This window comes from Chlorocebus sabaeus, chromosome 1 (assembly GCF_047675955.1).
Source record: "Chlorocebus sabaeus isolate Y175 chromosome 1, mChlSab1.0.hap1, whole genome shotgun sequence".
Lineage (NCBI taxonomy): Eukaryota > Metazoa > Chordata > Mammalia > Primates > Cercopithecidae > Chlorocebus > Chlorocebus sabaeus.
The window spans coordinates 66,923,647-66,950,397 of NC_132904.1; the positions used below are offsets into that span (position 1 = coordinate 66,923,647).

At 35.6% G+C, this 26,751-nt stretch overlaps 2 protein-coding genes and 1 pseudogene across 2 annotated transcripts; 1 reads left to right on the forward strand and 2 right to left on the reverse strand.

Annotated features, from left to right (window-relative positions):
* The first annotated feature begins 763 nt into the window (after nucleotides 1-763).
* On the forward strand, nucleotides 764-1,748 carry LOC140712392 (olfactory receptor 52D1-like; annotated as a pseudogene).
* Nucleotides 1,749-7,883: 6,135 nt separating this feature from the next.
* Nucleotides 7,884-8,893, reverse strand: LOC103247919 (olfactory receptor 52E1-like). Its single transcript, XM_038004946.2, is given in 1 exon segment — nucleotides 7,884-8,893. A coding segment is annotated over 1 exon segment (927 nt). The 5' UTR covers nucleotides 8,811-8,893.
* A 14,274-nt stretch (nucleotides 8,894-23,167) lies between these two features.
* On the reverse strand, nucleotides 23,168-24,099 carry LOC103247920 (olfactory receptor 52J3-like). Its single transcript, XM_038004945.2, is given in 2 exon segments — nucleotides 23,168-23,298; nucleotides 23,301-24,099. Coding segments are annotated over 2 exon segments (930 nt in total).
* Between the last annotated feature and the right edge of the window lie 2,652 nt (nucleotides 24,100-26,751).

Here is a 26,751-nt window from a genome sequence, read left to right on the forward strand (position 1 = left end):
TTTGTATGAGTTAATACATAAAATGTTCTCAGGAAAATACCTGAGTCATAATCAGTGACTGACTGACTTAGAAATGCTACTTATTCTATTATTACATAAATTTTTAATAATCTTATTTTTCCACACTCCTGTTTTCTCCAGTATATGTCTTAATTCAGAAATAATATTCCTTAGACTTTCCAAAGCTCCCTTGACACCTGTAGCTGTTTTTATGTTTAAAAGGGAATATCTATCCCTATAGACACTGAAAGTCAAGTAGCCAAATTAAGCAATAACTTTGGGTATGACATTTCAAACATAGGTTAAGAAGCTAAATTAAGTTTCACAATTTCAATTCAACATTGAAGTCCAGTCTGCTATACATATTCCAAACCAGACTGCATTGTACTCTGACTTAAGGGTTATTTTTCCTGATCCTAGAGACCCTATACTTTACAGATATCTATAATAGTAAAGAGAGTGTCTGATGAACATTATCAATTGTGTTTCTAAAAAGAAAAAAAAAACAAAACAAACACATAAAACAAAAGAACTGGCTATTAGAGGATGAAGATGGTTTTCAAAATGTTGTTCTAGCAGTGCCCTTTTTGTGGTAGAGTAACTCTGTAATAATATATGACTCTGTCAAATAATTAAATAATTTCTATCTAAATGTTTTATAGACATTATAATTTCTCCATGGCCTACAGTTCCCTGTACTTTAACTTTCTTAACCCACCAGATTTCAAAGTGTATTAACTTTTTTGTTTTTGAGGAAAAATTTATGAAGAGAAAGTAAAAACATTTGACCCTTGTTATGTCACCATACAATAAAACCGATGCACATCCATCAACCTTTATTTTTATTGGCATTCCTGGATTGGAAGCTGCTCACATCTGGATCTCCATCCCTTTTTGTGTGGTTTACCTGTTGGCCCTACTGGTAAACTGCTCTCTTCTCTTTATCAAGACAGAGCCCAGCTTCCATGAGCCAATGTACCTCTTCCTCTGCATGCTGGCTGTAGCTGATCTTGTTGTGTGTTCTACAGCTGTGCCCAAACTTCTCAGTCTCTTCTGGTTCCATGATGGAGAGATTCGCTTTGAAGCCTGCCTCACTCAAGTGTTCCTGATTCACTCTTGCTCCACCATGGAATCTGGCTTCTTCCTGGCCATGGCTTTTGACAAATATGTGGCCATTTGTAATCCATTAAGACATTCAGTTATTCTGACACATGCTGTAATTGGGAGAATGAGCCTAAGCTGTTGTACTCAGGGGCATAGCACTTCTCAGTCCTCACCCTTTCCTACTACACTGGCTTCCCTACTGCAGAACCCATATCATTTCTCACACCTACTGTGAGTTCATGGCCCTCATCAGGATTGACTGTGCTGAGACAAAATTCCGCAGAGCCTACAGCCTCATTGTTGCCTTCCTTACTGGGGGAGTGGACTTTATATTGATCATTTGTCCTTACGTCCTCATACTCCACACTGTCTTCGAGCTCCCATCCAAAGATGCCAGGCTCAAATCTTTGGGCACCTGTGGCTCCCATGTCTGCGTCATCTTGGTATCCTGTACTCCAGCCTTCTTCTCTTTTCTCACCCACAGGTTTGGGCACCATGTGGCTTCCCATTTTCACATAATTGTGGCCAACACCTATCTTCTTGTCCCACCCATGGTGAACCCCATTATCTATGGGGTAAGAACCAAAAGGATTCAAGACAGGTTCCTTAAAGTTTTCAGTTTTTCAAAGCCTCTAAGTAAATAATTTTTGTTGGTGAGAAATATCTGAACAAAACATTGTATTATCTTAGAATGTAACGTCTTTCTATTAAGGCCCTGTTTTAATAATGAGAAAACTAAGATTTTTCTGTGGAAAGTAACTTATTCAAACATAATTGTAAGTTTAAACAGATATAAGTATAGATTTTCTATGCACTTCAGAAATATTTACCAAGTAGTGGGATTACTTGATATTTGAATCTTGTCAGACTGTTTAAAATTAATAATTTGAATAATACGACTGTCAAACTGTGTATTTCCAAGTTTCAACTGGCATAACTATCTGAATCTTGCCATTATAGAAGATATCAATCTGAACGTATTTGGAAACCGGATTAATAAAAGAAGAGGAGGGTTTGGGTCATGGGGCAGAGGAAAGGAAAAAAAAAAAAGAAGAGGAGGCTATGGGAAATTCTGACTTTGAACTGTGTCTTTTTTGGGACTATTTTGACAACACTTTGGAGTTTATTCTAAAATGCAGCAATTATTTTTCAGTGTATTCCTACATCGTTTCCCCTTCCCCCTTTTTAAGGAAATCTTACTTTATTATTAACTCTTTCTGATATATGATGACTAAATATCATGATTAAACTTGCTTAACAAAATGTGTGATGAATTTTATTCATTTTTCATGTGTCAATAAAAATATCTTAATGTTTTCAACTGATAAAAGCCTAGTATCCCTCCCTGAAATCTTAAACATTTAAAACACTGAGATCATATGTTTTATATATAATAAAAAATATTCAGTTTGAGCTTATTAGCAACATTTGGCCACTTAAATTATATGACTCTACATATTTTATATTCTCATGATATTTTCTTCATCTAAAAAGATTATTCTGTATTCACTATTCTGGGTACAGATATGTCAAAAATTTTCAAAAGGAAGAAGCATTTTTTTTTTTTTTTTTTTTTTGAGACAGAGCCTCGATCTGTCATCCAGGCTGGAGTGCAGTGGCAAGATCACGGCTCACTGCAAGCTCTGCCTCCTGGGTTCACGCCATTCTCCTGCCTCAGCCTCCCGAATAGCTGGGACTACAGGCGCCGGCCATCACGGCCGGCTAATTTTTGGTATTTTTAGTAGAGACAGGGTTTCACCTTGTTAGCCAGGATGGTCTCGATCTCCTGACCTCGTGATTCTCCCGCCTCGGCCTCGCAAAGTACCAGGATTTCAGGACCGGCCAAACTATTTTTATATAATGCCTATTATCCTTCCTTGTGATGTCCAGAATGGTATTGTTCATTTCAATCCTGACAGGCTGTTTAGCTAAGATATATAAAGGTTATGACAATCATTATCTTGAGACAGATGTATTACTAAGTAGAACTGTATCAAAGTGTTATTTTCTCAAAATAAAACAAAGCAAAAAATTCATGGGGAATCATTAGAGGCAGTAAGAAGAAGAAGGAGGAGAAGGAGAGACGTTTAAAATCAACATGATGTATAATCATAGATTTTTGGTTGACCATGTATGTCTTATCATAAGATTTACTTTTTTTGTTTGTTTGCCACAGTTCATCCTTCTTGACTGAAGTTCTTTCTTTCTCAAGTACACAATTCAGCACTTTCTTGAGAGTCTTTTGGTGCTAAGTTCTCTGTTATATGTTCATCTAAAGATTTCATTATTTTACCCTCATTCCCGAAGGATATTTTTCTAGCTACATAATTCTACTTTCCAGTTATTACATTCTTTTAGTCTTTTGAAGTCATTTTCCATAATCTTCTAAAATCTATTTTTGCTTTTAATCAGTGTGTAGTGGGCCAAATTACCATGAATTTTTAGGTAATTATGCGTTCTCTGTGATCATTATTAAATCTTGATCCTTTTTTGGGTATATATAGTTTCACGTGGATAAATCTTACAGGCGTTAGAGTAAGTGGTACAACACAGACAGAAGTCTACATACTGTGTGGGAGTTTGTTCATGTAAAACTAGAGAAGGAAAAACCGAAATGGGGGTAGTGTTCTGTCACTTGTGTTGTTAACGCTCTCTGGGTAACTTGTATATGCAGCTAAAATTGAGCAAATTAAGGCACAGAGAAGTTATTAATAGTTGACCGCTAGAAAAATATTTTAGTCAAGTTCTTCACCCCTCAAGCTAAAAATTATGCAGAGAATAAATATTATTAAACAGGTCCACAGCTCTTTACTGTACATTCTGTATGCATAATCAGTTAACCCTTACAATATTTTTGGGGTTAATTATCATAGAAATCCAGATAATAGGCCGGGAGCGGTGGCTCACACCTGTAATCCCAGCACTTTGGGAGGCTAAGGCCGACAGATCACGAGGTCAGGAGGTCGAGACCACAGTGAAATCCCGTCTCTACTAAAAATACAAAACATTAGCCTGGCGCGGTGGCGCGAGCCTGTAGTCCCAGCAACTCGGAAGGCTGAGCCAGGAGAATGGCCTGAACCCAGGAGGCGGAGCTTGCAGTGAGCCGAGATCGCGCCACTGCACTCCAGCCTGGGCGACAGAACGAGACTCCATCTCAAAAAAAAAAAAAAAAGAAAGAAAAGAAAAGAAATCCAGCTAATAAATAGCTCAGCACACTCATATTTGGTGGGTCACTGAATAGAGAACCTGGGATTTGAAGTCTATCTCTAAATAAATAACTTTTCTGTAATCTCACAACTATTTTATATACAACTGAATGTCATTGAATGGGGCTTTCAGGACCACAGCTTCTCACAGACTCAAGTGTCAAATTTGTGACTACAGCTCATACCATTCTCCATGACCACCTTCACTTTAGTTAGATTCATTTAGTCAGTGTTTAATTACTAACCAGAAGTCGCTGGAAATACAATTATACTTAGGACAACGTTTGTAATCACTTGCAGTGTCTCAGTGTTGGACACATAAAATGTAACCTCTCAATTTCTGAAGAGATTGAGATAAAATAAAATAATGAAGGATGAATTCCAGATATAATATTTCTTAGTGATTAAAATTATTGTAAAGGACTTTGTTTGGCTTGAGAGCCAGTGAACACTGTAACTAACCCCCAGAGTTAGGCATATATTTCTCATGAGAATGGGAAGACTTACCACATGGCAGAGTGTGAGGAAACACATATAACTTCTTTAGAAAGCCTTATACCAAAAGAGTGTGTGTGTTTGAGGGGAGGGGTGCTTAATTAAATTTACTCAGTTTGTGCTTGCCAAATTTGAAAATCTACTACCTTTCTCATTATTCTTATCATTCTTCCTAGCACATAGTGAATCAGCATATATAGAAAGGATGAGATTTATAACTTGAACATGAAGAGTGGGGAGAAACATTTTGCTCCAGTAGTTTGATAAAGTTGATTCAGATACATAAATATTTCAGTATAACACATAACATTTATACAGTGCTGACATTCCGCTAGCCCATTTTGAATTTTTAGATCCCTTAACCTCAGTAATTCCTCCTACAAACTGACAAGATTTCTAATATTGATATGCTTATTTTACAAATAAGAAAACAGAGACTCACCGAAATTAGTTGATTTTTCCAGTCACAGAGATGGTAAAGTTGGAGCCAGGATTTCAACCTAAGGGGTGTGACACTAGATTTACACTCTTACCCACTATACTGTATAGAAATAGTAATAGTTCCTGAATACAAGACATCAGGAATATCAGGTAAGTAAAAACAAAGTTTGCTGTGGTTTAGGCCAAGTCAGAGGTGTGTGTGTGTGTGTATGTGTGTGTAGAGGTATAGAGGTAGTGCCGTTCAGCATTGGGTTGGCCAATTCTGCATGCAACTACCTCTCCTTCTAAAGGTGATCCTAGTATTTCCTTTTTGCGATCAACTGATTATTATTAATCAACTTTCAACTTTCTGGAGTGATAGTTCTCAAATTTAGAATGCTTGAAGTCTCTTAAAAAGAGAGATTGCTTGAGTCTACTCTAAGGCAATCAGATTCAAAAGTTCTGTGGTGATTTCCATAACATCTGCTTTTCAACAATCATCGTAATATTTATGATTCAGTGGTTCACAGCCCATCCTTGGAAAAATAGTTATAGGGAGTTACCAATGGATATAGATGCCCTTCCACTTAAATGCTACAGCATGCTTTAAAATTCTACAAGGGCTTCTTGTTTTTATTTAGCATGTATACATTGGAAGACCATTGCTCTCAAAACCTTATGGCCAAAAAGAAGTGTATAATAAAAAAAGAAAAAAACTCGCAATTTTCTTGGACTGATCAAATAGTTAAAATCACAGAACAACCAACTAATTCTAACCTAAAGAAAGATAGGCAACTTCAAGAAAGGATGGAACATGACCCCTAGCTTATTAGGGGCAGATGTCAGATTCTACACAAGCCAGATTCCTCAAAGTGAAGTGTAGACTTCCGTGATAATATGAAACGAGGGAATTCATTCCCACTCATGTTGTCCTCCCTAGGCTTCTACCAAGTAATAGTGAGAAAGACTGGAGGCAGGACTGCCTGAAAAATGCTTCCTCATGGAACAGACCTGGTAAAGGAGAATAGCAACCACAGAAGGATGGGAATCACACTTCACCCAGTTCCTTCTTTCTCCTCTTCCCTGAGGAGCGAATGCCTTCAACCACCAGGGGAACAGAACATGTGAAGACCATTGCCGCTTATAGGAGCAGAAATAAATTCTATAACCACAGCATGAATCAGGATCAGCTGGAATCTCCTGCAGCTTGGGGAGGGGCAGAATCACTCACCTAGAACTTTTCACCTCCAAGACCCAGGAACATGGTGCCAGCCTAAGATTAAGGCTGAACCAATACAACAGAATAAATGAATAGGTAAATGATGAGTTCAATCTCACAGTTGGGGTGCAGGAAAAGTCTATAATTACATAATTATAATGTGTAATTATAATGCCTATAAATACACAGTGTAACTGATTATTTTTTTCATAGATTTTCTAGTCCAGGGTGTAATGTTAATTAATACATATCTCCCCTAAGAATATTTGACATTATATTTTCCATCATAATAACATTAAGTAGGTTTTTTTTTTTCTAAAGTGCACCCTACAGAATATGTGTCATGGGATGGCCTAAGAAGGGCACTCTGACATCAATCTTGATTTAAAGTTTCAAATGAGTATCTGAAGATTAAAAACTCTGAGAGGTCCTGCAATAAATATATTGCTAGAATGTTAGAATTTTCCAAATTTCATAAGCACATTTTCCCTTGAATCTTTTATCCATAATGTCAATAATGTCACATGTACCTGGATAGCACTGAATTATATCACATGGAACTAAACTTTCATTAAAAACAAAAAACAATAACAACAACAAAAAACACTTAGGTAGTGATAGACCTAGAACATACTTGAACTTTTGACATTCCATAAAAGTGAAACTTCTCTAAGGGATGGCAAAAAAAAGACACATAAACAATATTGTTTGGAAAAGAACAGTTTGTTTTCAAAGAACTATCAGTAAGTTAGATTTTATAAAAACTTGCTCACCAAGTAAAAAAATACAGCATGTCTTCTTTTTTTTTCCCCAAATAAAAAAGACTGCAAATTTACTAAGATTTCAAAATTTCTGCTATTCTCTTTATGGTAGAAGACCTCCATGGCTATCATGTTAACAGTATCAATTTTATACCTTCCAACATTATTATGGCAAAGTCAAAAATAACATTATTTTTAATAGTCCAGGTATATGGAAAATCCCCCAATGTTTCTTGTATAGAACCAGCACTAATCGAGAAGACTCGATATTTTTGTTTAAACTCAGCATATAAATGGCTTTATAGTGTTTTGTTTGTTTGCTTGTTTCTGGTATTTCGTTCAAGTTTGCTTTAAACTGACAATGATTATGCTATGCTCAGTCATAAAGGATGCAGGACAAAGTGTTCATATTCTTCCATATTAGGAATCTGAATCATTTGCAAACAATGGAATATCAGAAAACATTTTTATTTATCCATTTGACATGAGCTTAACTTTCCATTTGTGGGTAGCACCTGCCAAACGATTTCCATTTTCAGTCCTTCCCTAAGATGGTCTTAAATACTTTCCAAATATTCTGTTTTTATTTTGAACATAGAAAATTAGTGCCACTTTCATTGTAAATACGATTATTTATGATATTGATAAATAATCTGATATTTATAAATGAGCTATGTTTTATTTATTGGAAAACATTTTCAGCACTTGTGCTCTAATCTGTTTTGTTCTGACACCATAAATTACAGGGTTGAGAGCAGGTGGAATGACTACATAGAAATTAGCCAGAAGGATGTGGATAAAGCAAGGTATATTCTCACCAAACCTATGGGTCATGAATGAGAAAAATGCAGGGGTATAGAAAGTCAACATGACATACACATGAGAACCACAGGTGCTGAGTGCCTTGAGTCGTGCATCATGTGAAGAAAGTCAAAATACAGCATGAAGGATCTGTACATAGGAAATGACAATTGCTATGATGTCAAAGACCAGGATAGAGATGGTACATAAGCCATAGATGATGTTGACCCTGATGCTGGCACAAGACAAGTGGGCAATGCCCATGTGCTCACAGTAAGTGTGAGGAATAATTTGGTGTCCACAAAATGGAAGTCTTAGGATGAGTAGAGCAAAGGGTAAGGCAAAGGCTAACGGTCTCAGAAGGATGGCCAATGCCATAACTGACACCACCTTGTTTGTCAGCACCAACGTGTAGCGAAGAGGGTCACAGATGGCCACATAGCGATCATAGGCCATGGCCACAAGCACAGCTGATTCCATGCCAGTGCACAGGTGGATGAAGAACATCTGGGTAAGGCATCCTTCAAAGGAGATTTCTCTCAGGGTAAACCAGAAGATGCCAAGCATTTTAGGGATAGTGGATGTAGACAGACGCAGATCAATAGACGACAGAATGGCCAGGAAGTAAAACATGGGCTGATGGAGACTACTCTCAGTCTGAATCATAAAAAGCATGGTGATATTCCCAAGGACAGCTGTCAGGAACACAACAAAGAAAGGAAATCCAATCCAGAGATGCATACTTTCCAGCCCAAGAATTCCCAGAAGAAGGAAAGAGTAGGGATGAAATAGAGTGGTATTCATTGAGGCTGTCCTTCTGGGAAATTTTTATACTAAAATATATCATAGACTGAATGTCTGTCATTCATTGAGTTTGTCTTATCCTTGCTTAGTGCACAGAGAAAACAAATAAATCAGTGAAACTAATATCTATGATATTTCTGCATCATAGAGGCTTCAAAGTATGTACAATTTAATGGTAATATGTGGCCCAAAGATTTCAGTGTACTTCATTAGATCCATTCAAGTAAATTCAATATTTTAGTTCAACGAACAGTAATTATCTACCACATATGTACCAGATTATATGCTGAGACTGACCGCAAAAGATGAACTAAAGAACGTTTATTTTCTGATGCAACATAGTGGTTTAAATTTAGTGTTAGTAATTGTAACAGTTACGCAAATCAGCAATGTAAACTTATAAAATATTGGTGAGATAAAATTGTTCCCTTACTACTTTAGAAACACAAAAGATTCTCCTGAAAATATTTTAACCTTATTTCATGGAAAAACTGTTTAATTCACAAATATACAGGTTATGGACAAATAAGTAGATACATGATTTAAATATGACCAGACCCATTATAGTTCACATTTATGAGCTGAGCATAGGTAATCTACTCTTCGAAGAAACCACAAATGTATCGAACTGGAACAGTCTAAGATAATTTTGGATGTGTGCAGGTGTTTTATTGTTTAAGTCTGCAAGTCTTTCTCATTCCACAGTCAGCTTCCAAGCTCTCCTTTCTTGCAGATGCAAATATTATAGGAACCCTGCCTTGAGGTTTTATTATTGAAACCTCGTACTCTGGATAACCCTCTCAGGATAATCTTCTTACTCTGGATCTACTTACGGTGGAATGAACATATCCCTCTTCATTTCAGATCTGGTGATTGTAAAGGTAAACTGAGGCTGGAGCCAAACCGGGAACGAAGACACAAGGCAAATGGCAGTGAGAATAGCTTTCATTAGGGCTTGCGGGCGAGGTTCCTCGGTCCAAAGGCGTGGGCCGAGGAAGTTGCGCTGAGGGAGGAGGGTGGGGGCTTTTTACAGCCAGAGAGGTAGGGAAGCTGGTTGTGCAAACAGGGCCTGGGGGGTCTTGAAACTACTAGGGCAGGAGTTGAGTAAGGATCATGAGGAAGGGGTCTTTGGAAACTGTCAACCGAAACTGCTGTTTACGAACTTGTGGAATGCAGGTGAGCTGCAGGTCATAGGGGAGTGTGGTTGCCCAGCCGGAACTCTGACGCATGTAAGTCTGCGGGTGTGGACAAGGGTAAAGGGAGTCTTTAACAAAAGGCCTGCTACCCCGGGTAACGCCGTCATGTTGGGTCTAGATTCCTGCCTAACAGTGATTAACCTTGCTATTTCTAATTGTCTTTCTGCTGACAACTGTCAAGAAAGAAACAGATTTACAAACATGCACACATACAAACATTAATGTTCAAGTTTATGAAACATCACAAAGTTGTCAGGCAAAGTGAGTTAATTTGTACACACCACTTCTTGATAGTGAGTCTAGTATTTGTTTTGCTATATTAAGTATTTCTATTTTCCTTCCATGTCAATTCACTACTTTTATCTCTAGCTTAATTTCCCAGATCATCCATTAGAAGCATTTTAAACATCTGACAAGCCTCTTAAACTTATTGATCCTTAGCTCACTTACATAGAAAATAAGGAAAATCAATATTCTCCTTGAAGGGTGTTCTTTTTATAAATTAGAGATGATTTTGCACGTAACAAAACTTTGCAAATAGTAGGCAGTACTTCAATAATTGGTAGTTGATGCTGCTGTTTTCACTATTATTCTGTATTTTGTTTTACAATAATCATGATTAAATATTTTTAAATGGACCAATTTTAAACCTTTAGGAGATTTTTTGTATATTTTGGCATAAATTTTGATCAGTCTGTGTGTCTATTGAATAGAGAGTACCCACCCTATGTGTTAATCCATATGTGTTATCATTCAATCAACTGGAATTAATTTCCACCACTACATTTAAGAGCTAGGAAACCCCTACCTTGTTCAAAATTCAAAGGGGTTCTTTGGTGATGATGGTAATAACGAGAGAGGATAGCTAAAGTAAAAAGTATTCAGGCAAATCTTAGCATAATATTGGCAATGAGGCTATATTGTCAGGGTTTAGGGAGAGTAGAATGCTACCAAAGTTGAAAGTATCACATAGAACATTTTATTTTAATTTACTGTATACATCCATCTAAGAACTTATCCCTGAGATGTTTCTTACTTATCTAAAGTGCTCTGTATACAGTACGTTTCAAAGTGATAGAATTTCCTGCAAAAAAGCATGTACACAAATGTATGTTTCTTATATTAAATTTTTGTCTCCGAACCACAGAAGCCTGTGTGGTGACATACTGATTGGGTGAGCATACATTTCTGTGGACTGTGGACTTACACATTCACAAACTGGATGTTCCTTCCTAATGACATCCAGTTTAGGAATAGCACCTACTACATATGAGGTTCTGAATGCAATGTTATGAGATTTGAGTGAGAGAAATGTCTTGTCATAAAAATTATATTCTAATATGTGGCTCTATTGGCTTTCTTCTGTATTTAAATACACCAAATTTCTCTATCTGCTTTTCATACCACATTTTGAGATCTGCATTATTATTATTATTATTATTATTATTATTATTATTATTATTTGAGACAGAGTCTCGCTCTGTTGCCCAGGTTGCAGTGCAGGGGCATGATCTCAGCTCACTGCAACCTCTTCCCCCCAGGTTCAAGCGATTCTCCTGCCTCAGCCTGCCAAGTAGCTGAGACTACAGGCATGCACCACAAAGCCTGGCTAATTTTTGTTTTTTGGTTTTGTTTTTTAGTAGAGATGGGGTTTTACCATATTGCTGCATTCTTGTTCTCTCTACCCGATACCCTTATAATTCCATTTAAGCAGGTGATGTTATTTTTCTCTATTATTTGGAGTAGTTGATTGATACATTTATATTAGATATGAATGCATCCATTTTTGCTGGGTAATTGATGTTTCATGGAACTTCTTCTTTTAATATAATTATAATAGTTTTCTGAGTGTTAACTTTTGTAATTGTTGGATGCTGGAGATAAAATAGTGACTATGTCACCTTCCCTGACTCTGTGGAATTTATAGAGTCTAATGTCAATCAGCAAATTCAATGTAGAAATGTCCATACTTTTCATTTTAATTGTTCTATATCATTATAATTTATGTTTGCCTCTCCTTAAGAGACACAATGATTTAATGGTAATGGGGTATCCCAAATGGGATGCTGAATTAGAAAAAGGATATTAGCTAAAAGCTAAGAAAATCTTAATAAAGTATGAATTTTAGTTATAAATATGTATCAATTAGTTGCTTCATTAATTTTGGAAAATAGACTACATTAATATAAGATGTTTGCAATAAGAGGAATTAAATGTAGGATGTATGGGAAGTATCTGTAATATCCTCACGAATTACAGTTGTATCTAAAATTATTCTAAACCAAAATAAGTATTTTTCAAAATCACAATGAATAAATAGGTCCTTTTGGGAGGAAGCTATTTTTAAAAAATACTGAGTCTCCCTGTCAATGAACTTAGTATACAAATGCGTTGATTTTAATTCATATTTAATATAATTTAATAAGGTTTTATAATTTACCAAAAAGAAAAAAGTTCAGCCATTAACACAACTTTCTTCTATTATGGAAACCATCTTAGGGTGGAAAAGCACTAAGATTTTAAAGTAGGAATAATAAGCTGAGAAAAAAAAATAGCTCTAAATTTACTTCTCATTCTTCATTTCACCATAATTCCCCCAAATATTTTTTATATCCTTGTTGAGAGAAAAATTGAAATTCTTTGTCCTAGTAGAATTTTTATAATTAGAATTTAATTTCACACAACTTTATTAATTTTATTATTTGAAGTATTTATTTCATAATGCATTTTATTTCATTCTAACTATCTTTGACTGTATTTATGTATATGCTTGTTTGTGTTTTGTATGTCCCTTTCCAATGTCACTCAATTCCTCCCATCCTGATCACTCATTACAGTTTTGTCAGCCTGTTTCTACTTCTTTTCCTTGTAACTGAAATTATAAACCAGGAGCATAATTCCTTAATGCTTTCCCCACATGTACTAACAGCAGTTGATGCCTACTGGTGAATTAATAGTTCAACCAGAAACATACATATCACAATAGCACACACACACATGAACACACATGCAAGTGATTGTTTCTTCATGATTATATTTAATATGGCTAAATGAGCTCTAGAGATTATTAATTACCACATATGAAAGGACAAATGTTTAAACTCACTATCTCTGAACAACAATCCTCACAGGTTTTGATGTACTGATCTCCAAAGTGGGCTGCATACAAACTCAGTCAATACACAGGATGTTAATATTTTATTTTCTTCATGTGTGCATTTAAGTGACCAGTGACTCAAAAATATGCATCAATTAACCAAAGTATTAATGAGGAGACCAAATAGAGAAAACATGAAAGACATTAGACCACAAAAAGCATTCTATGTCTTATAATGGCCAAACCTTTTGAAACTAGTAAAACATACAAATTTAAGGGAGTCTTTATAGCATTCTTGCCATTTTAATGAAAAACCAAGTAAAGTAAGTACCTCTCTTCCAATATTTAGTGGTTTACAATTTGCTTCTGTTTAATGCTAAATATGTGTGACAGAATTCATCAGAATGAATAAATGTTGACCTGGAATTGAAAGTCGTAAAAACTCAGCCCAAGAGGGGAAAAAAAGTGCTCATGTCAACAGAGAAGTTTTGTTTAAATACTTAACTGTGAAGGCATGAGGTGTGTTCTGAGAAATATTTTCATCCAGAAAGGGAGAGAGAGAAAGATACTAGAAAATAGGATAGTAAGTAAAGTTAAGAATAATTATACTGGAGGCTCATCACTGTAAAACATTATTGAGTGTGTCAAATGGCTTAGAAATACCTGCTTCCTGCCAAGAACATGCAACAGTAACAGGGGAAGGCTAGATTAATCAAAGGGGTAATCACTGGTGTGCAACACAAAGTTGCAGAAGTGACAACCGAATGTTTTATCTCATCAAATAAATCTTTGGCTTAATCTAAAACAGTTCCTTTATAACTTGATGGAAGTTTCTTGGACAGGTGTTATAAGATATTGTGAACAGTGAGATATTGATGTTTTTATTTATGTATGTGAAAAGTTGTGATGACAGTTTGTTTAAATTTTGCAAGTGGTACAACTAAGACAAGTTGTTGTTACATAAATGATTGTTAATGTTTTTGTTTTCTGGCTTTTCCAAGAGAACATAAATTAGCTTAAGCTCTGGAGAATAACAAATGCAAAAAAAAAAAAAAAAAATTCCATTGCTTACGTGTATGTTCTAGAGTATTGAGAAGTTCAATTTGGTGTACTGAATGCATTTTAAGCCTGAAATCCTTTGATGAGTGTATACATTTAATCTTCTGAAATTGTGCCAATAATGAGTCTTGGTCCACTTAAAAAATGTTATCCTTAAGCACGCTTATTGAATAAACTTTCTTAATAAAAATTTTTTAAAAGTCAGTGAAATCTATAAATTTAGCAACCTAAATAAGAAAAAAATATATATTGGTCAATCAATTTATGAAAACAAAAATTTACAAAACTCAAAACTCACTCATGATAAAAACTCCCATAAAATTTCAATAGAGAGGATCTTCTTCAGCTTGAAAAAGAAAATTGATGAACATAATCTACATCAAACATTATGCTTCATAACAAAAGATAATATATTCCCTCTAAGAAAGGCAAGGAAATGCATTCTCACCAATATTATCCATCACAGTGCTAGAAATTCTAGCCAGGGTAGTTAGTTAATAAAAAATAAACACCACACTGTCTTCCACAATGGTTGAACTAATATCCACTCCCACCAAACTTGTAAAAGCATTCCTATTTCTCCACAGTCTCACCAGTATCTGTTGTTTCCTGACATTTTAATGATCACCATTCTAACTGGTGTGAGATGGTATCTCATTGGGATTTTGATTTACATTTTTCTAGTGACCAGAACTAGCATTTGCCCCAGCAATCCCATTACTGGGTATATATCCAATGGATTATAAGTCATTCTGCTATAAAGACACATTCACATGTATGTTTATTGCACCACTATTTATAATAGCAAAGACTTGGAACCAATCCAAATGCCCATCAATGATAGACTGGATAAAGAAAATGTGGCACATATACACCATGGAATACTATGCAGCCATAAAAGAGAATGAGTTCATGTCCTTTGCAGGGACATGAATGAGGCTGGAATCCATCATTCTTAGCAAACTAACACAGAAACAGAAAAGCAAACACCACATATTCTCACTCATAAGTGCGAGTTGAACAATGAGAACACATGGTTATAGGGAGGGGAACATCACACACTGGGGCCTGTTGGGGGGTTGGGAGCAAGCGGAGGGAGATCATTAAGACAAGTACCTAATGCATGGGTGGCTTAAAACCTAGATGACGGGTTGATGGGTGAAGCCAACCACCATGGCACATGTATACTTATGTAATCTGCACATTCTGCACATGTATCCCAGAACTTAAATTAAAAAAAAAAAATTAAAAATAAAAAAGGATAATAGAAAAAAATAAAACTCTTCCTATTTATAGATGACAAGATTGTTCATGTAAAAAATATAAAAGATTAAAAAATTATCAAAACAATTAAATGAGTTCACCAAGGTCTCAGGAGATATAAATCAGCATTCAACAAATAATTCTATTTCTATATACTAGTGATGTACTTCAAACTTTAAAAATATAAAACCAGGCCAGGTGGTGCAGTGGCTCACACCTGTAATCCCAGCACTTTGGGAGGTCAAAGCAGGCAGATCCCTTGAACTCAGGAGTTCGAGACTAGCCTGAGCAACATGGTGAAACTAATTATACACACAATGATTTTTTTCATGGTATTTGTTAGATAATCACAATACAATTAATAAAATTAAACAGATGGTAGTTAAAATTGCAGCTGTTTTGCCAGACTGGGTCCCTCTATTCAAGAAATAGAGACTCTAGAACTTCATGTGCAGTAATGAAATGATTGAACTTAAAACTAATTACTTTCTCCTTTTGAATGTAGCTGAAATAGGGTTCAGTATACCTACTATAAAGGGCAAGATTAATTATTGTAGACTTTTGAAGGTCATGTGGTTTCTATTGCAGTTCTATGGCCATATGGTTTTATTTAACTCTGCCACTGAAATGCAAAGAGAGGCATATATAATATAAAAGTAAGTGAGCATATCTCTGTTTCAATAAAACTACTCACAAAAGCAGGTGGGGGTCTATAGTTTGCTGCTCTTAAAGATAAGTGGCTGTAGAAATAAAAAAAATGTTATCAGTATAAAATGACTTCATAATATTTTATATTACAATCACGTGTTCTCAACAATGGGGATACAGCCTCAGAAATGCATCACTAGGCAACTTGATCATTGTGTGAACATTATAGAGTGTATTTACACAAACCCAGATGGTATAACCTACTACAGACTTAAGATATGTGGGAAAGCCTATTGCTCTTAGGCCACAAACTTATGCAACATGTACAGTACTGACTACTGTAGGCAGCTGTAAGACTATGGTATTTGTGTATCTGAATATATCTAAACATAAAAAAGTACAGCAAAAATACAATATAAAAGACAAAAAGGTGGTACACCCTTATAGGACACTTTCACAAATGGAACTTGCAGGACTGGAAGTTGCTCTGGGTGAGTCCCTGAGTGAAAGAATGTGAAGTGGTGAGTAAATGTGAGGGCCTAGGACATAACTGTATCTACTGTAGACTTGATAAACATTGTACATTTAGGCTATGTTAAATTTATAAAAAATAATATTTTTCTTCAATAATAAATTAACCTTAACATACTGGATGTCCACCGCTTTATATGAGATCTGTACTTGACCAAAATGTCATTTTGCAGTGCATGCCCATATATCATTTATATAATATTCTATATGATGTAAAACTTAATAGTAAAATTATATGATATATATAAAATGACAAGCAACACTAAAAATGAAAAGGAAGAGTTAGGGATATAGTGTTGTAAGGTTCTTACACTGTACATGAAGCAGTAAAGTATTTGAAAATAGACTATACTTAATTAAAGTTACATGTTGCAAGTATTAAGAAAAAACTATGTTAATAATGATTCAGTATTGGAGACAACATAGATTCAGTTAAAAATGTTGAGCAGGCCGGGCGCGGTGGCTCAAGCCTGTAATCCCAGCACTTTGGGAGGCCGAGACGGGCGGATCACGAGGTCAGGAGATCGAGACCATCCTGGCTAACATGGTGAAACGCCGTCTCTACTAAAAATACAAAAAACTAGCCGGGCGAGGTGGCGGGCGCCTGTAGTCCCAGCTACTCGGGAGGCTGAGGCAGGAGAATGGCGGGAGGCGGAGCTTGCAGTGAGCTGAGATCCGGCCACTGCACTCCAGCCTGGGCGACAGAGCGAGACTCCGTCTCAAAAAAAAAAAAAAAAAAAAAAAAAAATGTTGAGCAAAACCAAGACAGTAGAAAATGAGGGGAAAAGAAACAAAAAAACAGATCCAATAAGTAAGAAAATGCTAGAAAGCTGGTAGATTTTAATCTAAACATATCAATAATCACAATAAAAATGAACAGGCTAAATACGTGAACTAACAGAGATTATTATATTGGGGAAAAAGCAAGGCCCACTTATATGTTTTCTGTATGTAAAATGAAGACCTAGGTATCACAAATGCAGAAAAATGGAAAAAAATTTATCACAAAAAATTAACAAAGAAAAGCTAAAGAGTATATGCTGATATCAGACAAAATGTGTTTCAGAACAAACACTAATTTAAAGGGTATTGTGTAACAACGGTAGTTCAAAGTGTATTTTTCAAAAACTAGTAGGCTTTAAAAATATATGAAGACATCCATAAACATAAGCAATTCAACACAACACTTCACTCTCACTAACGGATTGAGCAAGTGGATAGGGTATCTGCAGGGAAAGAGAAGAAATAAATGACACTCATCAACCAACCTGAGCAAATTGACATTTGTAGACACTCTACCCAACCACAAAGGGATATGCATTTTACCTATGTTCTTAATAAGCCTTTTTGTTTTTTGTTTTGTTTTGTTTTTTTGAGATAGAGTCTCGCTTTGTCGCCCAGGCTGGAGTGCAGTGGCGCGATCTCCGCTCACTGTAAGCTCCACCTCCCGGATTCACGCCATTCTCCTCCCTCAGCCTCCCCAGTAGCTGAGACTACAGGCGCCCGCCACCACGCCCGGCTACTTTCCTTTGGTATTTTTAGTAGAGACGGGATGTCACTGTGTTAGCCAGGATGGTCTCAATCTCCTGACCTCGTGATCCACCCGCCTTGGCCTCCCAAAGTGTTGCGATTACAGGCGTGAGTCACCGCGCCCAGTCCCAATCAGCTTTTAAAAAATAAATAAATAAGGTACTTTTCATTTTGCATGCAGCTGTGAGAAATGCAGAGCGACCACAGGTAGCCTTTTCCCAGTTTTCTCCAAACTTATATCTCGCAAAATAACATCGCAGCCATGATACCAACATTGGGACATTGAAGATACAGAAGATTTACATCACCACAAGGATGTCTTAAGCTGTTTTTTACAGGCACAGTAACATCCTTACCATGCCTGATCCACTCCCTTGGCCTTACATCCTGAAAACAACTAATCAATATTTTTCAATAATTTCATAATCTAAATAATGTTACATAAATGGAATCATACTGTATGAAATCTTTTTTCACTCAGCATAATTATCCAAGGATTCATCCAAGTTGTGTGTATCAATAATTTGTTAATGTGATTAAACATTCATTCATTGAAGGATGTCTGGATTGTTTCCATTATTTGACAATTATCAACAGAGCAACTGTAAGCATTTTGTGCAGGAATTCATGTGCACATAAGTTTTCATTTCTCTGAGATGAATACCCATGGGTACAATTGTTGGGTCATATATTCATTGCACATTTGGTTTGGAAAAGTTGTCAAACTGTTTTCCTGAAGGGCTGCCCAATTTTACATTCACACCAGCAATGTAAGAGTGATCAAGTTTCTCTATATTTTTGCCAGCATTTGTGTTTCACCCTATATATTCTTTTCAATTTTAGTCCTTCTGATAGGTTGGTAGTGATATCTCCTCGTGGTTTTAATTTCTATTTCCTGATTTGCTAAACACAGATTTTCCACGACCTAACAATTCCACTTCTGTGTATATACCCTGGAAAAATGAAAACACATGTCATGCAAAAGGTTGTATACAAATGTCCATAGAAGTACTACTCATAGTAGCCAAGCCTTGAAAATAACCTAAATTAAATGTCCATCAATTGATGAATGTATACATAAAATATAGTATAACTGTACAATTAGATATTATGTATCAATAAAAAGGAATACAGGTCTGATACATGCTACAATATGGTTGGGAATAGAAAGCATACTGCATGATGTGTGATAGAAGGCACACATTTTACATGAAGGCACACATTTTACTTTTTATTTGAAATGTTCAAAAGAGGCAAAATAATAGACTATAGAAAGTGAATTCATGGTTTTCTAGAACTGGAAGTACTATTGACTGCCAAATAGGTATGATATTTCGCTTCGAGGTCATGAACAAATACTAAATCGATTGCAGTACAGCAGCGAAACTTTTTGAATATACTAAAGTTCATTTAATTGTATATTTAAATAGGTAAAATATATGGTGTGCTAGTTGTATCTCAATCAAACTGTATTAAAATTCAAATGGTCATATTTTACTGGCTTATTTCTGGTTTTTCTAGTACTTTCAATTTATCTATGTCTCTATCCTCCTGCCACTACTACATAGACTTGATAATTATAGCCATAAAATAAGTATTAAAACAGAAAAATTGATAGTTTCACTTTATTATGTTTATTTTGAAAATTATTCTAGCTATTCCAGGTACTCTGATTTTTTTATGCTTAGGAAGTAAAAGTGCTTGATTAATTTTAATATTTTTAATTGTTTCCTTTTTAAAAATTTTGTGGGTATGTATAGCAAGTGTATATGTTTATGGGGTACATGAGATGTTTTGATACAAGCACTCAATGTGTGATAATCACATCGTGGAAGATATAGTTTCAGAATGTAAGGACCTACAGAATACCGAACATTATTTATTAAAAAGTTACAAAGCTAGACTCAATAAAATGAAATATTATAACATCAAAATGTTTTCAAAAGAACAGAGAAAAAATATTTCAAAAGCATGAAAAATGTTTGTAATTATATTTTTTCATTACAACACTAATTGCTAGAAAAAAAAAAGTTGAACAACTAATTTAGAAAGTAGATAGAATGAAACTTTGTTCCAAAGTTCTATAAACCTTTGTCCTGTTATTAAATTGTAAAAGTAGGTGAAGACACATTTAGACACAAAATTATTATCATTTATTACCAAAACAGGAGGTAATTGGCTGAAATGTGAGGGCTGTTGTGTCTGGCAGCATGGCTGGGGTGGGGAATATTAGATGTGTCCTTATACTTGAAGGAAAATAAATTGTTCTACCAAAAAGACATCTGCACTTGTAAGTTTATTACGGCGCTGTTCACAACCGCAAAGACATAGAATCAACCCAGGGATTCATCAACAGCAGATGAGATAAATAAAACGCGATACGCACATACGCATAATGGAATACTGCACAGCATAAAATGTGCAAAATTATGTCCTTTGCAGCAACATGGATGCACCTGGAGGCCATTATCCTAAGTGAATTAATGAAGAAACACAAAAGCAAATATTTCATGTTCTCATTCATAAATGAAAGCTAAGCATTGAGTCACATGGACAGAAAGACGGGAACAATAAACATTGGAAACTTCAAAAGAGGGGAGGAAGAGATGGAGGCAAGTGTTGAAAAACTACCTATCAGCTATTATGCTCACTACATGGTTGACAAGATAATTAAAAGCCTAAACCTCAGCAACATTCACTATACTTATGCAACAAACCTGCACATGTTCCATCTGAAGCTAAAATAAAATAAAATTTGAAAATTTATATATATATATATAAAATTATTGTAAACTGTTTTATTCCTATTTTTAAACCTGGAAGTAAGATTCCAGATGGCAGCAACATGAGTGAGATGGATGTAAGTAAAAGAAAAATAGCAAAAGTTAAAAGAGGATTGATATGTTTGTTTCTTCAGAGTAAGTAGTTACAAATTAGTTTTTGTTAGAAAAAAAGAAAGATGAAATTGGGAAAGTTAATTTTTTAATAATACCCAATAGAAAAACAGATAATGAATATGCAAATTTTTAAATATCAGTGGGGAAATTTTTTATGAATAAAGGGAACTAAAATAACAAAAAAAGAAAGTGAAAAAAAGGAAAGCAATAGGAAATGTAAAATCAGAAAATGAATCAAAAACAAATATCAAGAAAGCAGAAATACTTTCTGATTGGCTGTAAACCTACTACCTAATAATTTTACTTTAAAGAATAAAACCTGGATAAATTAACTAAAAATGTACGAAGAAATATATACAAAGATGTGCAGCATGTTTTGTAATTTAAAATAATGAGATGAATCAACTATTAGAAAATAAAAACATAAATGAAATCTATATTACAAAACAAAACACAGAGTACATTAGTCTATATAAATAAATAACAAATGATCTAACGGAAATACTGTGATTGGCTGTAAATCTAAAAATTTGCAATGTGAAATCAGAAAATACACACACTAGCCTTTGCCTCTGGAAAATTGGGAGAGAAATCTGCTGGGGCAGTGTTAAAGGTGACATTAGCTTTAATGCTGTGTGCATGTTATTAAACATCCTCTTTGAGATGAGTGCAGTATAAAAGTTGTTAATTTTTGGTATCAGGAGCAAAACTGTTACATTTTTGCTTTACATTTTAAATAACCTACATAAGACAAAATGAGTATAATTGTAAAAAACAATGTGACAAGTTTGATAATTCAGAAGATAATTAATTGCTTGGTCTTTGGAAATCATATTAAATAAATTGAAAACCTTCAGTATCATGTGAAATGTGGCTATCAATAGCTAAATAGGACATACTCTATATTAAAGTCTGTGGGAGAACAAATGACAGATCGCAGGTTGGAAAGAGAGGTCTTGGATTTTGAAATAAGAGTCTTTTAGGGTTAAATACAGATTGAGAGAATACTGGAAAAAATGATAGGTGAAGACTTCCCTCTATCATGGATGTAAAAATGCCATACCTAACTGGTGCTTATGTTATGGGCATGAATTCCAAAAATCAATCAGTGACAAATTATGCTGGTATTACTGATAAATAGTTTTGAAATTATGTGTTTGTTTTGGCTATCATTGCACTGAGTGTTATCTATTTGGTATATGATTCCACTTGAAGCTACGGATTTGGCAATGATTGTTTGAACCTGTAAAACTGGCTTTGTAAGAGCACAACAGAATGCAAGCTCCATAGGGCCAGACACTGAATAAATATAAATGAAAGGAATCATGAAATGCATGATGTATGAATAAATAGAAGTAAGAGAAAAAGAATAAAAGGGAAAAAAGGAAGAAAGGAAGAAAATAAGGAAAGAAAGAATAAAGAAAGTAGTTTACAGGGTAAATTTCCAGTGCAACATATCTCTCATCACTGGTCACAAAACACTCAGTATAGTATGTTCTTTCCCCAGAACAGAAGCAGTCTTGTGCTAACAAGCATTCTTCACAAAGTCATGCAGGCAAAGGCCCCACAGCTCTCTCCCAGGATATCCCTTCCAGAGTAGTTGATCAGGCTTTGAACTTGAACTACAATGATGTTTCTGACAGTTTTGAAATCCATTATTGGGCCGGGCGCGGTGGCTCAAGCCTGTAATCCCAGCACTTTGGGAGGCCGAGACGGGCGGATCACGAGGTCAGGAGATCAAGACCATCCTGGCTAACACGGTGAAACCCCGTCTCTACTAAAAATACAAAAAACTAGCCGGGCGAGGTGGCGGGCGCCTGTAGTCCCAGTTACTCGGGAGGCTGAGGCAGGAGAATGGCGTAAACCCGGGAGGCGGAGCTTGCAGTGAGCTGAGATCCGGCCACTGCACTCCAGCCCGGGCTACAGAGCAAGACTCCATCTCCAAAAAAAAAAAAAAAAAAAAAAAAAAAAAAAAAAAAAAAAGGAATCCATTATTAGTCAGCATCCAGGAACAAACCAACTTATATTGCAAGTTGACAGCAGTAAGGTGAGGATCAGGAAATATTTCTTAAGGCAAGAACATATCAGTCTTTATAGACGGATTAAAGCCCTTAGTAAAATAACATGATACGAGTCTTATTTTTTAGTAAAAACATAGAGCACTTGCTCTCGAATCTGTTTCGTCCTCACCCCATAAATGATGAGATTGAGAGAGGGTGGGATAATCAAATAGAGATTGGCAACAAGAATGTGAATGTAACCTGGTGGTGTCCAAATACATGAGTAAGGAAAGAGAAGACTGAGGGGATATAGAAAACACAGATGACCCCAACATGAGAGCTACATGTGCTTAGGGCTTTTAGCCGAGCATCATGTGATGGGAGGCGGAAGACAGCACGGAGAATGTAAACATATGAGATGCCAATGAGGACCAGGTTCAGAACAAAGAAAGAAACTACAAAAAGCCCATAGATACCATTGATACGGATGTTTCCACAGGACAATTTTGCAGTGCCCATGTGCTCACAGTAGGAATGGGCTATTACATGAGCCTGACAAAAGGGTAGCCAGTAGACAAGATAGATCATGGGAAGTGTAAGTAAAACTGGATGAATTACAATGCACATGCTAATGTCCACCAACACTTGGGATGTCAAGACGGTCGTGTAATGTAGTGTAGCACAGATGGCCACATAATGGTCAAAAGCCATAGCCAGTAAGACCTCAGCCTCCATGCCAGTGAAGGCATGGTTCAGAAACATCTGGGTCACACAGGCTCCATAGTTAACCTCGTGAACATCAAACCAGAACATGCCCAGCATGCGAGGCACAGAGGTTGTAGAAAGGGCCAAATCGATAGTGGAAAGAATGGCCAGGAAGTAGAACATGGGCTCCCGGAGAGTCTGTTCTACCTTGATGACCAGCAGAATGGTGGCATTGCCCAGCAAAACCATGAGGTAAACAGAGCAGAAAGGCAGGGAGATCCACATGTGGATGTCTTCCAGACCTGGGATTCCAATGAGAAAAAATGTGACTGGGTGAAATACGCTCTTCTTGTGATAAAACATTCTTCCAAATCACAGTGTAGGAGAACTTGCCACACGTAGAAGCAGGAGCTGGGGAGAGAAGATTGAATAAGAGTTTGGAATGAAAATAATTAGGTTTGTGTTTCATTCAGTATATGTAGAGTAAAATGAAAAGTTTTGTTATTTGGAGCGTCCTGTTATTGTGTTTTGTAATCTACAGTCATTTGAATAGATCAGTCTCAAATAACTTAATTCTTATGTTTACATAATGATTGTAGCATAATGCATAACCTTACACATTAAAGATTGCAGGATTCTATGACATAGAGTCTGATATTTAACTGGAATAACTGAAGATGCCCTGTACCCTTTATTAGTCCCCTGGTTGAAGAAGAATGCCTGAAAAATCAAAGATACGCACAAGGGAAATGCCGATTTATTCAAGAGGAGACAGACTAATGAGAACATGAAGTTATAGGCACAGATGTACACATATTTTTATAATTAAAAACTGCAAAATTCTTCTAATGATTTGCTAATCATTTATTGATGTAAAGCAAATGCCAAGATTAAGCCTAATATCCTGTCAAAAAGACAGGAAGAGAACATGAGAAATGTAGATATAACAAACAAAAGCATAGATACCCTGGAATGTTTGCCCCGGGAGCAAACACAGGCTGGGTCACATACCAGCACACATGAAAGAGCTCAAAAAGAAAATAATAACAAACCTGTTGAGGATTTTCACTGATTAAAATACTTTCTCAAGAGCAACCAATTTTTCAGTGGCTCATTTTGGATTTCTATGGTGGTGACAGTTTCTAGTGGTATTTGAAAGCATCATTTACTCTTCACTCTATATTAGTTCCTCTAACTAGTTTATACTGGGTTTATACCTCCTGCTTGATTAAGTTACTTTTCTGGTAGGTAGAGACAACCTAGAAGGCTTCCTTTGGTTATGTACTTGGAGAAGATGTTTTTGATGACACAAAACTGGAAGAAAAAGTTCTATTTGCAGATAAAATTACTTTCTGTAATTATCTAAAGGAAATATATAAGGGTGCTCTTTCAGTGCTTTTGAAATTATGAAGAAGCAACCACTCATAAGCTGAAATAATGAAATAGAACTTCTGTGGGTCTCCAACTTGTGGCAGAGTGGTTCAAGATAGAAAAAAGTAGAACAGACTCCTGTTTCATCATATATGTTGCTCCATATTTCTGACAAGTGTGTCAAAGTGGAAAATACATCAAGATAAAAAATAAAATAAATAATATACCCATTCTGAGGTGTGGAGGAGGATAGAGAGATAGAGAATGAGAAAGAGAGAGAAACGGAGAGAGAAAGAAATAAGCTCTATTTCTACAGAAGTCCATTTTATTCCTTATAACCCATAGGAAAGGCAGAACATATATTTTACCAATAAACTATATAATTGCTTTGAATAAATATATCTATTCCATGGGTCTTCTAGATCGTTTTTAAATTTTCAACCTCCATTTAAGAGTTTCAAAGGAATTTTATTCAATTAAAATCAGAAATTGTACTACCTGATAAATATCAAGCCCGGTAATCTCCGCAACCCTTGATCATTTCTCACTTATTTGAATGTAATACATACCTAAGTCAAGAGAAAAACCACCTGCCTTATTATGTCATAGAAATATAAGCTCAAGGGGAGTATCAAGCAGCATGGCTTTATAGCCTTGTCATTTTTACAGTCCGAGAAGAGTCATTTTATATTAAGGCTTTAGTTGATTAGAACATTAGGAAAATTGAGTTAGTTGGGTTTTCAACTATAATTTGCACCATGAGATTGAATCCTCTGAGATTGCTAACAAAACTTTTTGACTCTGATCTAGGGAAAGAGAAGCCCAAGAAAAGTGATAAGTATAGAAATGTTCCCACAGAAAGGTGTAGATGTGGGAGCAAAAATACCCAAATACTGTTATTTAATATATGGCATACAGATGGATACATTTTATTTCTAAGTGAAATTTTACAGCTAAATTCTATGGGATGTTGTTTTCTAGATAAAATAGTCCTTGATCCATATTAACTCCCTAAGTTAGAGCATAATAACCTGGCATTGCTGACTCCATGTTCAATCTTAGCTCTCTTATTCATTTCAATGACCATGTGTTCTGAGTTTATTAAATATTTAGTCTATGGATTAAGATCCTTGAGCGTTTGGTCACACTGCCCTCTATCCATGATTGTTTCTCTATATTCTCCCCCTTACCAATTTTTCATACCTATATCACAGAGGTCATAGAGATAATTAGTAAAAATATCTACTCATGAAATGAGCTTGCTTCAGATCAAATACTGAATTTCTCATGTATACTATCTGTGTCAATTTGAGTGACCTTTTTATTTTCTCTTTGTCTCAGTTTCGTCAACTGAAAAATTAAGAATGATAATAGTACCCACAGCTTAGAATACTTTTGAGGAATAATTTAAGTTGTTAATATAATACACTTAAATACAATACTTAGCATGCTTAAATGATTTTAAAATGTTAGTTTTCGTTATCATATAACTCAGCTCATAACAACACCTTCTTATATATTTGATCTATGAAAACCGTATGGAGAAAACTCTCATGCCACTAAGTCTATACATTTGGTGTGAAAGTTCTGGTTTATTATAACATTTTATCCCTCGTTTTTCAGTCAAATGTGTGTGTGTGTGTG